General features: G+C 48.2%; 1 protein-coding gene across 1 annotated transcript in view; it reads right to left on the bottom strand.

Annotated features, from left to right (window-relative positions):
* The window catches only part of AADAC (arylacetamide deacetylase), an 8,795-nt gene extending 317 nt beyond the window's left edge, over positions 1-8,478 (bottom strand). The window contains 6 exon segments of the mRNA XM_026045434.1: positions 1-2; positions 4-309; positions 1,125-1,296; positions 2,525-2,594; positions 3,618-3,840; positions 8,295-8,478. The exon segment at positions 1-2 is cut by the window's left edge and continues 317 nt beyond it. Coding sequence (XP_025901219.1) covers positions 1-2; positions 4-309; positions 1,125-1,296; positions 2,525-2,594; positions 3,618-3,840; positions 8,295-8,432 — 911 coding nt within the window. The 5' untranslated portion in view covers positions 8,433-8,478.
* Between the last annotated feature and the right edge of the window lie 7,567 nt (positions 8,479-16,045).

Genomic DNA, 16,045 nt, shown 5'->3' with positions numbered 1-16,045 from the left:
GCGGCCCGCCGCGGGGCTGCGGTACACGTGGCCCCGCTGCATCTCCGCGGGCAGCAGCGCGCTCCAGTTCACCAGGGCAAACAAGTGGCTGGAGTCGGGCGGCACGTGCCCGTTGGAGGCCATGGCCTCCCGCAGGGCCGCGTCCGTGGTGAAGTACTCGCTCCAGAAGCGGATCATGAGGGCCCTGGAGAGAATCGGCTTGTCCTGGTTCTCCTGGTACGACGGCAGGTTCATGTCCAGGGTCTGAAGGGCAGGGTAGATCAAGGCTTGTGCTTTAAGCTTAGTTTCGACTTCAGGGTCATTTGACAGCTGTGAAAGGTAATTGCAGAGTCAGAAAAGAAGTTCTGCTTCTCTAAAGTAAGGAAGGAACACACATAATTAATAAAAAAACAGATTTAAAGAAATGGTGGCCAGCGATAGGACGAGGGGTGATGGCCACAAGCTGAAGCACAAGAAGTTCCGTCTCCAGGTGAGGAGCAACTTCTTTACTGTTAGGGTAACAGAGCAGTGGAACAGGCTGCCCAGGGAGGTTGTGGAGTCTCCTACTCTGGAGGTCTTCAAAACCCGCCTGGATGCCACCCTGTGCCACATGCTCTAGGTGTGCCTGCTTGAGCAGGAAGSTTGGACTAGATGATCTGTAGAGGTCCCTTCCAACCTTGAAGATTCTGTGAATCTGTGAATCTGTAAATTCTGAACTCATAAGCTAGTCGCATACACTACCTTGTATAAAAAGTCTTACACATCAAATATAATTTCAGGCTCTCTCTCATATTAAAGGATAACATTACTTGTGAATTTTCTTTGAAGCATTAAGAGTCATTGATATTTTCCCATGCAGTAAAGGACTGCTATTTGTAAATGCTTATAATTTTAAATCTGGAGTTTTGAGGCTTCTTTATTTCACACAGTAGAAAGATCATCCATCCTGTTTCCTAAATCTAAGGTGTTAGAATTCAAATAACGAGGATTCCACGGATTTTTAAATATTACCCACATCATATCCGACACAAAAGGCATTTCGGAGACACGCTTGCTTGGAGCAGAGTTTTACCGTTGGCCTTTCCTAAATATTCTTGGAACGGAAATAATATATATGTTTTGGGTTAGGAAGAAAGGCCTCGTACCTGCTGCGCCACGGCCGCAGCCAGGTTGCCACCCGCACTGTCGCCTGCGACGGCGACGCGGGCCGGGTCCACGCCGTACTGCGCGAGCACGCTGCGCCGCAGGAAGAACTTGGTCACCGCGTACACATCCTCAAACTGAGCCGGAAAATGGTGCTGCGGGGCCAGCCGGTAACTGTCAGGAGACAGCAACAGAAACGGGTTATTTAATCCTGGGGATGCTCGGGGAAAGCTTTCACCATTACTTGTGAAATAATGACGAAATGGTGAAATAAATGGCGAAATAAAAAACAAGTAATTTCACCATTACTTGTGAAAATACCCCCTCTCAACATAGCCCTTTCAACACTTTCTCAACATCTAGYGATATAACAACAACCACCCTTTGTTTCTCAACCCCCACATTTTAAAAGCAGTAGATACTGGCTTCTAGAGCAGCAACACTTCCTTGGGGTTGATGAACAACAATCTACATCGCACCCACAGCTGACTGCATGATACGCTGTCTATAAAACCTGGACTTGGAGCACGAATTCACCTAACAAGTTAATGGAGTGCTTGTTAATTCAGGCATTATTTTTATGGGCCACCTGCCAACGGGATCCGTGGCCAAGGCCGTTTCCTGGTGCAACCACAAGCAGCAGCAGCGGCAGCCAAGACAGTCACCTTCCACCTTCGCCCTCTGCATTGCTGCCAGCACCGAAGGCCCTACGCGTCCAAGGCAGCTCAGGGGCTCTGCCCAGCACTGCAAAGAGCTCTCTCTTGTAAATTGTTTGAAAATGACGTAAAATTAAAAACACAGGGTAAAATTTATTAAGAAATACCCAACAAGTTGATTGATTTTTAATTTCTAAACAAAAGCCTTGGCTTTTGTGTGTCTGTAAGTATTTTTACAATATATGATCTATCTTGTGTTGTCTCCTATTTTGACTGTTTCATATATGTCAGAGTTCCATAAGAGCAGACATAGGGCAAGAGGTGCCACAGAGCCTTTGACTTCTCCAGAGCCTTGGGGCAGCTCACAGACAGGTGGGGACGAGTCCCCTGCGAGGCAGACAATATTCCTTCACCCGCACATGTGCTGCAGAAATCTCCTGGAAATGCCTTTCCAAGAAGTTTTCACATGTTTCCTTTCTGAAAGGCAAAATTGTTTACTGGCCAGGCTGGTGAATGTTTATTATTTCCACAGAAAGGGGAAATATCTGCTATTACAGTGGGCCAAACAGCTTCACAAAGCAATAACCGAAAACAGGCACAAGCCACCAATGCCCCTGTAACCTTAACAGGTTGTGTTTTAAAACACTCACTGCTAACACAGCACATTGTGTAAATAAAAGGTAATGCAAAATTAGATAAATCAAAATGAGTTAGTTCAGGAAGTCCAGAAGCAGAATTTCTCTTACTTTACTGATACCACGACAGCATTCAAGTCGTTTGAGGTCTGTCTCGACAGATAGTCATAGCTTCTCATGCCTAAAATGAAACGAGTCACTTCTTAAACTGTATTTGGGTGCACGCAGGAAGGAATAGGTGAAGAGCTGCATGTTTCTTAACAGCTCTATACAGTGCACTATAGAGGGCTCAGCTTTCATGGCAGAGGAAAACAGAAGGAAAAATACCAAGGGGTCCAATGCAGCCTTCAGCAACATGTGCAATCACTGAGATTCAAGAGCTCGCCCGGGAAAAGAGTTAGGCTCATTCATCACGAAACTGGAGAATCAAGAGCAGGAGCAGCATCCCCAAGTGAGAATTTAAGCCATACCTATCACATTTGTGATGCCACTTCTGGTGATGGCTTTTGATGTTCTTTTACATTCATTTATATAAAGCACTGAACTACAGTTAAAAAGGAGGAGAATGTGCTCTAAGGGAGAATGAGGCCAGGAGGGAGAGGAGAGACGAATCATTTCCATGAAATACTGATAGCAAAAGCATCACACTCAGAGTCGTAATATATTAAAAGATCCTACTGGAAATACCATGGAAGAAAACCAAGCGTGAGATTGCCATTGACAACACAAGTGTAGCTGAAATAAGAGAATCTCACGACATAAATGGGAAATGAGAAACAGGGACGCAGTAGATACTTTCACATGGAACCCCACGGCACTCGAGGGATTTCAGAGGGTCATAAATAACCTGCTGCCCTTCCCCAACGTAGCCCAATGTTGAGAAGAAGTTCCTAGCAAGAGCTGTGAGGGAGCTTCTGGAAATGAGATTTCTGGTAAGGAAACAGAATTCCATCTCCACATCTCCACTTGATTTTCCAGTTCTTTTTATGCCTATTTGGATCATCCGGTGGGCTTAAAACCCCATAAAATGGGGTTCTTAATAAAGATTCCCATTTGTGCTCCCTTCTCCCGGCCCCAGCACACAGCAGCTCCAGATGGGCGGCTGCAGGAAGGACGGGCTCAGCACCCTYCCCGGCGCCGCGCGGAGCCCCGGGCCCCGCTCCCGGCCACGGCGCTGCACACCGCGCGCTGCCGAGGGCCTCACCTGCCTCCCCGATGCACCAGCCTCCCCCGTGGAAGTAGACGAGGCCCCTTTTGAGGCCGCCCGGCCGCTCGCGGGGCACGTACAGGCGCACCGGCACGCTCACRAACTCCGTCTCCGTCACCGTGACGTTCTCATCCGACGTGGGCGGCACGTACTCAGCGACCGACATCAGCTTCAGGACGTCCATGTAGTGCATCACACCCAGCCACTCGGCAAGCCCAGCCTTAAAGAGATGGGGAAATCAAGTATTTTGAACACAAATCCCTCTCTGGGATCAAATTTCTCTCAAGACATTCTATGCACTGCATGAGCCTGTATAAAGTTGCTCTAGAAGTCACCTCACAAACTGCTGCTGTGTAATTGCATCAGACTGGCACACTAAATTCTCCATCGTTCACAGGCAAGCGTCCTTACCATCCAAAGGAAACATTTTCCCTACTTTGAGATATTCAAAATCCGTTATAAGTGTAATAAAGACTTGAGAGTAATGTCACAATGCTTGGAAGACAAATAAAAGCCTTACTTTCTATAGTCTGAATGAGATACATACAGCTGGATTTTTTTGCTCACACTGTAAGTAAACGACCCGTGTCTGGTTAAGCAATGGACGGTGGTCAGGAAGCTGTGGAGTGCCTGCAACGGGAAGAACACACATCCCGGGAGCCTCCTTGGGAGCACGGCCTTGTTGGCAGTGATCTGCTGGAGCTATTTCCAGCTAAAGCGGGTAGCTATAGCAAGGGCTTCAGAAGCGTGTTTCCCTAACGGTTTAGGATCATTATATTACTTAATGCCTAACGATATGTTAAGCAATAGCTTCATTGCTAGCAAGGTGTTTTTAATAACTAAGAATGGGAAAGCAGATTACGGTATTAGACGACATAGAATCATTCTCTGATTCATGAAGCAAAATAATTTACATTAGACTAGTAATAGTCTAAGGTATGTCATGAAAGAATAAGCTTCCTAGCATTATTAGATGCCAATGATAACTTAATTTTCTTCCGATCAGTAATTCCCATATCCTCATAACAGGAATTATACTCTGAAAATTCACAAAATGCTTAATTTATGCAGATGACTCCATTTTATCTTTTACCTCTTTATGCTGCACATGCAATTTATAATACAGATTCTGCTCTGTAGCACTGTAACTGTTTTATTTCCTCATCTGCATTTTAAGAGTACTCAGAGGCACGGAAACCCGCCCTCCACTGAGACAGAGGTTCAGATAAGTGGGTGGCTCTAAGCACACCACTTCCCAATGACATAAAGAGGTTCAGGGGAGCAGTTCTGCACTGGCACAGAAATCAGATTACATTACAGATTGACACCTTCCATCGGTAGGTTCTAATACTCTGCTCATTACTCAAGAGATAAAGGCTACAGGCTACAAGAGGCAGTGGTCTTGTACTCTAGACTTTGAGCAAGATACTCTGCAAGGAGGTCACAGATGCCTCTAGAGCAGAGGATTTCAGATTTCAGATCTGGCCCCAAAGGAGTGGAATTAAAAGGTGACACCAATGCCATGAGTAAAAATGTAAGTATTGCTTGACAATCTTGTGAGCTTGTGGGGAGCCTCTTGTTCAGCTCAGCACTGACRAGGCTGCATCTCAGCAGGCACCGCGCCGAAAACTGTTACTGGCATAGAAAGGACATGGAAAGGGACACCAAAGTGCAATTAGTTGTTAAATTATATTCCAGTGTTGAACGATACGCATGCTTGGATGCATTCACTTGTGCTACGCTCAGGACTGCATGAGATGTCTTCTTACTCAAAGGTCTGTTGGCAAATTTGTGGAAGATCATAGAAGAGTAAGTAAAACTGGAACAGATTTCCAACTTTTGTGCGCTAGATTTCTTTCTTTTCCCCACTGCTCTTGTACTTATTCAAGTGAAACAAGCCCCAAGTGAGGAGGTGACGCTGTATGTCAATGGAAGGGGCTGTGCAACTGAGGTCACCACCGGATTCTGGTTGAACAGGCAGAATCAGCTCTGGAACAGCGCTGAGCCGAGCTCAGCGGGCGGCTCTGGATGGCACCTGATCAGGCAGCTGCTGAAATCTGCACCACGCCTGGCTCTGCCGAAGCTTGAATGAAGGATAAACACTCAAATCACTACTCCCATGTTGACAATGCCTCGGAAGGGAGTGCTGGCAATTTCCAGGCACTAAACCGAGCCTGGCGGCATGCGCACGTGCCCTAGGCAGTTAAGCCAGGCCGGCRGCCTGCTCTGCAGGCCAGGCGCACGAAGGGCTTGCCGAGCGTGCCCGCCGCAGCGGCAGGGACGGCGGCCGCCCCGCGGGCAGCGCCGCGCTGCGAGGCGCTTCACAAGGCTCTCCACGCAACCGCCGCTCGCAGCCACGCACGGAGCTATGTCACCGGCACCCCTAAACCTGCACACCAGCCTGCCTTACGTGAGGGCAAAAACACGTATCAAGTAAACTCAAGTAGACTGAGTTTAATGACAAATAAACCAGCGCAGRCTGGTTTAACTGTTTTGTATTTCCATGTAAACACGGAAAGATGTTTAGCTTTCCAAGAGACATGTTATTCTTTCCAAGAAGAAGGTAAAATACATATATATGTAAAGATACAAATGCAGATATATCTTCAATTTATCATCTCTTAAAAGGCACAAAAATTCATCAGCTCTGTTGTGAAGTGTTACAGCCTCAGGGAGGGATTTAGAAAGCCAAAAATAAGAGGCTCCTTTTCAAATGTATATCTACCATTAAGTGCTTACAGCTTAATGCCTCCTCACCAGGGGCGGCTCAGGCCACATTTAAGAGCTTTAGAGACATCTCCAAACCAGTTCACCCCAGTGCAAGCCCTTGGCAGTCCTCAGGGAGCCTGCAGCTCGCYTTATAGCACACACGTGCTCTGGCTTTGGGCACAACTGGCAGCTACTGCATAGTCCAAATAGCTGAACAATGACCAGTTATGAGCAGCAAGGAATAGCTGGCAGATAGCAGGGCGGCGTTCACAGGGCRAGTGCTCTCCAGGGGCACGGCCCATGCCACAACATGGTCACCCCAAATTTCTCCTGTTTTTGACATATCAATGCAACACAGTAAACTCAGGCAAATATATTGCCATGACAGTAAAGGAGCAGCTTAAGACAAACACAGCAAACACTTTCAGCCTTTGCTGCAACCCCGTGGTGAGACCTTTCCAACCCGCTGTGTTCTGCCCTCACCCTGCAGCTTGCTCCCTCTGCCCCTTGCCTCGTGGTACGTGGGGCTACAGCTCAGCTGGGAACAYGCACCTCGCAGGTCAGTAACCCTTTTGTGCACAGAAAGCTGCAGCAATACCTTTGTGCACAGCTGGAATCACGGAATCACTGTCATCATGCCAAGCTCTGATGATGCCATCTGTTTTCTCAGACCAATAATCTTAGCCAAAGAGCTTGAATCCAAATTTTTCTGGGAAGAAATCGCATGTTACATCTTGAAACCAAAGGAAAGGTCAGTGGAGTCTTATTTCTAAGGATTTTTTTAAAATAAAGTTTCCTATTGTCTAGTACCCTTGGATGAGAGGAAAAAAAAAAAGTTTGACACTATATCCAGGAAATACATTTTCTTTCTTGTCTGTTTTCATCTTTCACTACTTAAGACCTCAATCTTAGTGAGTGGATGCCAGACATAATGAAACCAAAGCTGCTGCTTTCCCTGTCTTTGCAATTTCGCCATCTACTCCCTTCTGCACTTGAGACAACTGCAAGAATTTAGGCTTAAGAATTTGTGCTTCAGCTAGGCCTTTGTAAAGGCTTTCAAACTTGCCAAGAAAATGAGAAGGTTCTTGATTATTACAGAGAATAGAAGTTATTAAACAAGTTTATGATGGAAAATGAGATAGGAGACCAAAACAAGCGAGGAGGTGGTTTCAAGCCCACTAGACCATGAGCACGCCTAGGGACCACACGCTGCCTCCTTCTGCTACCTGGACACGTCTGACAAGTCTCCGGGAACGGAGCTTTCACTGAAGAAGTCTAGAAGTAGGATGCTGAGGAGACATCCAAGAAATACAGGCGCCCGCTGCTCTAACGGAAAAGCACAGAAGACTTCTGAGAATCCTATCAGTGCTTCAGGCTGAACGTCACAGAACGCAGAGCCCCAGACTCGTGCAGTTTGAGCCCATAGTTTTCACATTGCTATGTACATATTAGTTTCTCCATACTTCAGCATTAGCACCTCTGTAATTAGCTTTGTTTACTTTTAGGTTCGTGCTGTCAGCAGCTCTCTCTGAAACCACAAAGATGAACAGGATTTAGAAAGGGATCTACTTTTTTTTTCCTGACACCCAGGACAGCAGCTCTGAGAAGGTTCAATGCACTGGCTTGCAACAAAAAGGCAAGGATTTAAGGAGCAGTGCTCTGCAAAGGAGTCAAAAGCAAGGTAGACTTAAGTTTGTACTTACCCAATCATAGTCATCCCATTTTTATATCACATCTTTAGCTCGTTCCGACATCCTTTTTTCAAGATTAAGTAATTAAGTGTTTTGTAACAGCCTCTTTAGAGTCATAGTTAATTACATGCTTGATTTCATACTACTGTACTTGACCTAGGACAGTAAATGCATTAATATGGCCCATAAATGCATTAATATGACCCTTTCTCTTTAACTTTCCCACACCAGCACGCTAACTCAAAGCCAGGACCTACAGGAACGCCAGACTCACCAGGTGCCCTAAAGTCCTGATGGTCGCGTCGATGAGCATCACCCTCCAGCGGTCCTCGAGGCTCTCCGGCAAGGGCACGTAGACGTAGTAAGCCAGAAGAGCGGTGGCCACGAGGAGACAGAGCGACTTAGGTGCCATGGCGCCGCGCTGCTCGCGGCAGGGCGCGCGGGAGCGAGTGCGGCGCGGGCGCGCTCCGGGCGGCCGCGGCCCCGACGGGGCAGCGCCCGCGCGCCGCTGTGCTTGGCGGGCGCCCAGGAGGGCAGGCAGCTCCCTGCGGGTCCCGGGCGGGGAGCAGGGCTCGCCAGCAGGCGCGCGGCCGCCCGGGCAGCCTGAGTCAACAACTGCGCGTGAAACTAAAGCCTGGTGAAACTAAAGCCCCGGCTCACGCGCAGCTGCCCCCCCGGTGGCATTTGGCAACAGGAGCCAGCAACGAGGGAGCSTCAGCGCAACGGGCAGTGAGGAACGTGGTGCAGAGGGTGCCCATGCAGCGGCTCCTGCAAAGGGACGCTCCCGGGGAGACGCGGTTATTCCTTTCTTTAGGATAAGCTTGAATTTAGTGTAAGCACCTCCTAGTTCAAAGAGCTACTAAGCGCCTTTAATGGATCAGGCCAAATAATCACATAACCCCCTGTCTTTTTTTTCCACACAATAATGGGTAATTTTTGCTCTGGGCAGAGCGAGCCCTTTATCTTGTGCTAATGCACCGAGTCAATTGTGCAATAATGTTTTGCAGGGGAAAAAAAGCAAACTTTCCTCATCGTCACAGGGCCTCCAGGCAATGCCCGAGAGATGAGGCTCGGCTGTCCCTGCTCTGCAGATGAAAACATTCCTGCACATCTCAAAGCTCACGCTCCTGCAGTGAGAGCTCCGAGACGGGCACATTTCCACCACGGAAATGTGACAGGCACAACAACAGAAAAAAAAAGGATAAGAAAAATGGACAAAGCCCTGCTCTAAAGATAAAATGGAAAGGTAAAAGGTTGACTTTTCTGCTGAATAATTACAAAGTGCAAAGGGGCACTGCCACGTGATTCCTTATGCTGGACTTAGTGCAGTTTGGCAGCTCCTGAGGCTGGAGGACTAGGAAACAAGAAGCACCACAAAGGATTGAAAGCTGATCTGTATCTCATCAGTCAGAGGAGGAGAAAACTGCAGTCACTCTGCTAAATAACTCTCTTGCTGAAGTTCTTGGCACCACCTAAACATTCAGCTGCTTTAAAAGTATCCTTGTGCTACCACACCTCCAGTGGGAATGGGACGGCTTGTACTCTTTTTGGTCCTTCTGCAACAAAGCAGCAAGGTCAAGACTTGACATTCTTGTTATTCATCCAACAAAACCCAAGGAAACACCTTGCGTTCCCGCTTCGCGTGCACTATATGTGCACAGAAAATGTTTTCCCTTTGCACTGATCTCTGTTCCCGCATACACTCAGCAGTGAAGGCGTTATTAGCTCCTCAGGGTCAGGCAGGACAAATCCCACACTGCAGAGCAGCAACTCAGGAGCACAGAGAGGTCCCGTCCATCCCGCTGCACCCTTCGCGCTGTTCAGATCCCTCCTCGCTGCCCCGATCCTGATCCATCCTCACTGCTCCGATCCCGCCTGGCTGCTCCGATCCCTCCTGGCTGCTGCTGCTTTCAGGCCCCTGCACCATCGCCACCGCCAGAGCTTTCTGCTGCATGACAYGGGTTTGCATTAGCCACTGTTTCCTAAAGCAGACAATCCTAGTTTTGCTGAGTTTTCTGAACATAACAAACCAAAAGAGGTCCATTCGGTGTGCTCTTATTTGTATCTTCTGCATTTTAACGTGTTCCAGCTTAGCGCGTTTTAGACAACGAGAAAAGGAAAAAAAATCTAACACAAACATAAATGCAAGTTGTGAAGTGGAAGGAAAGAACAGATGGGCTTCCAGTCCACATGTGTGTATAAAGGTGATCTGTTCTCCGCTCCGCGTGCCCTTTGGAGCCTGCTGTGAAAAAATAATCYGTGACAACAAAATTGAGTACCAAAGGACACGTAGGAAATTGCTTGTTTTAGGGAAACAGCACCCGGAAATAAACTTTCCAGCAAAAAAGTAAACTCCCTAAATTGGGAATAATTAAGTGAAACCTGGTTGTGACCCCACCCAGAAGGGACTTCAGCAAGCGCTCAGTTGAGGCCTGCAGCACAGTCCTCTCCCCGACGTCTAGCGCTGCTGCTGTCAACAGGGTCTGTCCCACAGAGGGATGACGGGTAAGGTGGGCAATGTCAGCAGCACCTATTGCAAGGCATTTTTTCCCTTGTGTGGTGCTTGTCGAGTCAGCAGCTGCTTCTGTTCCTTTTGGACTAAGGAGCAGCTTGAAGACAGCAGCCCCTTCTTCTCACCTTGCACTGTGCAGCGGGAGGTCCCCGGCCATGGCCCTCGTGCTCCTCTGCCTTCCGTGGCCTCCTGTCCTGCTCCTCTGCCTCCTCCTGGGGTGTCCCCAGTTTGCATGACCCCACGTTTCCCCATAAAGCCCATTTTCATGCACAGAAAACAGGCTGTATGAACAGGTTTCTTGAAGGAAAAAAAGTTCTTTGGTCATAGAGTGTATCTAGATTTAATTTTCCTTGGCAAACGATCTAGAGCGAGAGCTGAAATTTCATCTACCTTCCCCCTCCTGCGCACTTGAGAAGCAGCCTGTGCTTGGTTTAACTGGGAGCTTGCGAGCTGGGGGAGAGCCCCGCCGACAGAGCAGCAAGGCAGAGGTGCTGCGGGCCCTGCAGCGAGGAACGGACACCCGTGAAGGCACCAAGGGGACTGCTCCCCTCGGCGTCTCACACGGGACGCCTCCCTCGGCTGCATTTTTCTGTCATTAAACACGACCAAAAGCAGGGCAGGGGTTGGTTCTTTCTTTTCCATTCTTCTCCGAAGAGCCACACCAAGCGCTGTGTATTGTGGGGGCAAACGGGGCAAGCTGGTGCGGAGAAGCCCTGAGTCACCAGGGAGGTGCGCGGGGACACGGTGCCAGTGTGGCAACCCCCCTCGCAGTTGGCGCTGTGTCCCCGTGCTGTCCCTGCAGGCCAGCTCCGTGTCCCCGCGGGAAACCGGTGCTGCTCGTGAGGACCGCAGCTCCTGCGCCGGTCCCTGCCCCGCGAGAGAAGCCCCTTTGTGCTGGGCACCAGGGCCCGGGTTTGTGCTACCGCCGCGTTTTGGGAGCCACTGGGAGGCAGCAGAGCCCGGGACGCTTCCCTGCCGCTCCGCGGGATCGGGAATGTCCCCRCGGTACAGATGGATGGGGCACCTGGGCATCACACTCGCCTCGGGGTCCTTTCCGTGAATTAGCACTCTATTCCACTGGGTCATGTAGCTGCAAGCAACAGCTACCGAAACACCTTGCTCCTCTGCTGTTCTTATCTTTCTAATGATGCTCAGAGGCCTTCAYTTGGGCCTGTTTTTGCAAACTGCTCGAGTGGCGCGTGTGACATTGCGAGGCTCAAGGTGTCAGACACTAGCAGAACTAACCCCACGTCCCTCCATGGCAAGAGGACTTTCCCCCCAAGGTAAGCAATACAAAATTGCGTATTTGGCAGTTTGTGGGATTGTGTCATTCAAAAATTCATTACAGGAGATTTGGATTCTGCAACAGAAAATGGAAAATTGTTTTTTGAAAGAGTCTTACTTCAAACCACAGAGGCAAATACAATAAAATTATCATGTTGTAAGTGGAAACTCTGAGTTCCTTGGAAATTTCATCCCTCTGTAGTCCTGCCTCAAACAGCAACTTCGGCTGGTTTTCCACAGCCTGAATTCTTTCTTGCTGCAAATGTAAAGTCTGGCTTCAGCCACCTAAGCAGGTTTATTCTGAAGGTGATCAAAGCAGAGTCCTGCAGCATGTGTCACTGGCAGTCGTAAGTTGATTATTAATTATTATTGATTATTAATTAACATGGTGCCATTACCTGGCCTGGCTCTGGTCGCCCCTCTGCTTTGGCATCCTCCATGCGTCAGGGTGATGGCAGGAATCTCTGAGCCCATTTTATCCCTCTGTGGAGGACAACGTCCCCAGGAGCAGCCCTGGCTTTGGAGACCTCCCAGGGGCCACTAGGGAGTTAAAAATGGGAAGGGAAAACATGGAAAATCAGGAAAAGCTGCAAAGGCAGACCTGGCAGTGACGCAAACCTTCTGAAAACCGAACATGGGAGCAAAACTAAATGAGAGCAACACATGTCACGACTGCATCTTAAGACTTAGTACATTTGAAAAGTATTAAGTATTGAGCTGTTTTTTCTCCTGATAAAGTACTATTTTGTTCTTTGCATGTCTACAGAATTTAAACTCAGTTTTAATAGATCTGTCTGCAGAAAACATGTCACGTACCTGATGCAGTTTCATCAAGAGGTAAAACTCTTTCTACACTGGGAGCTAATTAAATAATTAGCTTAATGCTAGCTAAGCATTTCAGTATTTACTAAAGTGCTAAGAGCTCACAGGTCCATATTCACAACAATTAAATCTTACCAATTGCTAAACATGCTCTTCTCCTTGGACAGTACTAGTGCTCGGTTTGGGTTGTTGTTTTTCTCCTGGCGCGTGGGAAATCTGCATTACATTATGAACCTGCACACAGCAGCACACCTGCTTAGTGAAAGCCTCACCACCATTAAAAGCTAAAATGATGGAAAAAAAAATAAAAAAATAAAATAAAATAAAATAAAATAAAATAAAATAAAATAAAATAAAATAAAATAAAATAAAATAAAATAAAATAAAATAAAATAAAATAAAATNAAAATAAAATAAAATAAAATAAAATAAAATAAAATAAAATAAAATAAAATAAAATAAAATAAAATAAAATAAAATAAAATAAAATAAAATAAAATGCAGCTGCTCCGCTGGCTTCCCGCGCTGCCACCAAACCCAGCAGTGGGTATAACCAGCAGAGGACATTCCCTGCTCGCTCCTCCCCAGCACTGTGTGCAGCCACTGAGCAACGGGCCAGATTTTGGTGTTATTATTATTTTTCATTCCTCCGTGCTAGTTTCCTGTGTATTAGACACTTTCTGTATGCAGTCCCTCAGATATTGCAATAAAGAGCGAGGGAAGGCTGCAAGTCATTAACGCCAGTGGATTTGCCCCAGGAATGTCTCTGGCGCAGCGCGGTTTTCCAGGCCTCGCTGTCCTTCACCTGGCYGCCTGACAATCCTTCCCACACGCTTCTCCAAAGCTCCTAAACGCCCGCATGTTTCAGCAGCATCAGCACTTTCTTTTGCCAGGTTTTCAGAAGAAGAAGTAAATGAAAACTGTATCTGCATCTGTCGCCAAGGCCAGGAATCTATCCTGTGGAAATGAGCTAATGCGCTGGACACGTCACGCAGCCCCGCTGCTGGTCACGGCCTCGCAGTGACTGCGGCTTAACGAGCCGCATCYGGAAAGGCACCGAAGCCTCCCGATGGCTCCGGTGCCCGACACGACAGCCGACCCGCTGGGCCGGGYGGAAAAGGCTCATTAGGAGGGACCCCTTTACTGAAAGTGCTGCCGGGACCCGACGAGCGACCAGGAACGGGACCTCAGCGCGGTCCCCCGAGACACTGCCCTCTGCCTCATTCCAGCCTGTTCTTCCACAAAACCCTCATGCAAGTGCATGTTTCCTGTGCAAGGCTGAGMGAGAAAACGCTTCTCTTAACTTTGTGTCAATTATTTGTGCTCTAAACCACGTTGTTTCTCCACACTAGACATTAAAAGGACTGGCTTTGCATCTCAAACCACTCTTTTCACCAAGAGACCATTTCCTTGAGGACTGGCACCCTTGGAAGTTATAGCRGTGCAATTTGTAAATAACTAAATTAAGGAAAAACCAAAACGGGAAGACAGCAACATAAAGTAGCAATGAAACTGTGTTTCACACTTTGCCTCCACACCGCACTCCCTGCAATTTCAATTTGCTCCAAGATTTGGAAGCAGTTTCTAACTCTGCGTTTAAAAACATGGGTGCTCCTCTCTGCTGTGTCCAGAGCCACCAACCCTGCGGCGTTTGTCCGAAGCCAAGAAGGACTCCGGGATCGGGGCCCGGACAACCAGGACATTCTCACCTMGGAACCGGAGCGCCCCACACATGACGCTGGCATTCCAGCAGAACCTTTCCTGTGGCCAGGCTCCTCTTTAGACGTCGATGGTCGTCCCTTCATGGCATGTGACACATTACAGCATCGGTTTGCACCGCCCCTATGAAATTAAGCATGAAAYTGTTTAAGCAGATACTTCCTCTGCTACATACAGTATAAATAAAGTATTGAAAAATAATGCAGCAATTTGCCAAAAAGGAACTTTTTCTTTTTTCCATTTAACTCAATCTTTCAARCTAACAGATACAATTGAACATTCAAGGAAAAATAAACAACTGGAAACATGCCTTTTTGAAGTGTTTTTTTTTCTCCTGAATACTTTTTCTTTCACTAATCACCCTATTACTGAAGTCATAAGACAGAGACCAAACCAAAAAAGTGAAAATAGAACTTGAAAAAGCAAAACACAAGAACAGAGCAAAAGCCTCTCAGAAATGTGTCCAAATTTTCATGTCCCCCCCTGCATTTCTGCCCCCTTCACGCCTCGCTCGGCCTTGCCCAGCGCTCCTGCCCCGGGCGGACACAAACCCACCGTGCGGAGCGGGGCCGGAGCCTCCCTGCACACCTCGGTCTGCAGAAGTGTTTGTGCTCTAAAGGRGTCGCAGTACAAGATAAATAGGAAATCAGATCTATTTTTAAAACATGCTTCAAGAGAAAAGGCACAATACCCATACACCTTTCCTAGGATAAGATGCCACAAAAAATGAGCTTTTAAAAAATTTCCCCTGCAGTGAATTACAGCCCACAGACTTTGTTATGATCCACATCGTATGCATGAACTAATAATGAAAAGAGATAAACTGTGTTCAAATGCAAACCATTCATCAGCCCCCAAACCTTACAAACAATTCCAGTGCCTCGCAGCCATTCCAGAAACATGGAATAAATCATGATTTTGACAGTATCCTCTAGAGCACTGCAAAGCAAACTCCCGTCTCCGTCCTTGGGCTGYTCAGCTGGAAGCCAAAGCAGCTGAGAGGCAGGGGAAGCGCCAAGAGTGACGCTCCCTTGGGAGCCGCTTTGGGCTCAATTGCTCCAGTCTCCTCTGCGGGACGTGGCACAAAGGCATTTTCCTGGCCACAAAAGGCACGTTGCTGGCAGCTGGCCCACGATTGTGGATTATGTCTCTTTTCTTCCATTTTAAGTTTTTTTCCCCCTTAAAATCACGTGATGTGCTATATAGATAGTTCTACACAAAAGCGATCTTCACACACAGCCAGAGTGCACAGACACTGAAGTAGAGGAATTTCCATTAGGATGTAGGGTGCTGGGCACTCGTGTGAACGCCGCGCAGACAGGGACCTCTCATGTCCCAGGCACGAGAACAGTGAAAACAAACACCACGAGCCATGCGTCCGGCCAGGACTCCGGCACACGGGAATGTGCAGGAAAGGCATTCCCGCAGGGAGCCGGGTGCATGTGCTGCAGGGCACAGGCTGGGCCTGGCAGAGCTGCGCCTGGCAGAGCTGAGCCCGGCAGAGCTGAGCCCAGCAGAGCTGCGCCTGGCAGAGCTGTGCCCGGCAGAGCTGAGCCCAGCAGAGCTGCGCCCGGCAGAGCTGCACCTGGCAGAGCTGTGCCCGGCAGAGCTGCGCCCGGCAGAGCTGTGCCCAGCAGAGCTGTTCTTGGCAGAGCTGCGCCCGGCAGAGCTGTGCCCGGCAGAGCTGC

The sequence above is a fragment of the Nothoprocta perdicaria genome, unplaced genomic scaffold (genome assembly GCF_003342845.1).
Source record: "Nothoprocta perdicaria isolate Ctin4 unplaced genomic scaffold, notPer1 scaffold_4, whole genome shotgun sequence".
In the NCBI taxonomy this organism is placed as follows: Eukaryota; Metazoa; Chordata; class Aves; order Tinamiformes; family Tinamidae; genus Nothoprocta; species Nothoprocta perdicaria.
The sequence above is the reverse complement of the archived record's forward strand: the minus strand, read 5'-3'. Positions and strand labels throughout refer to the sequence as shown.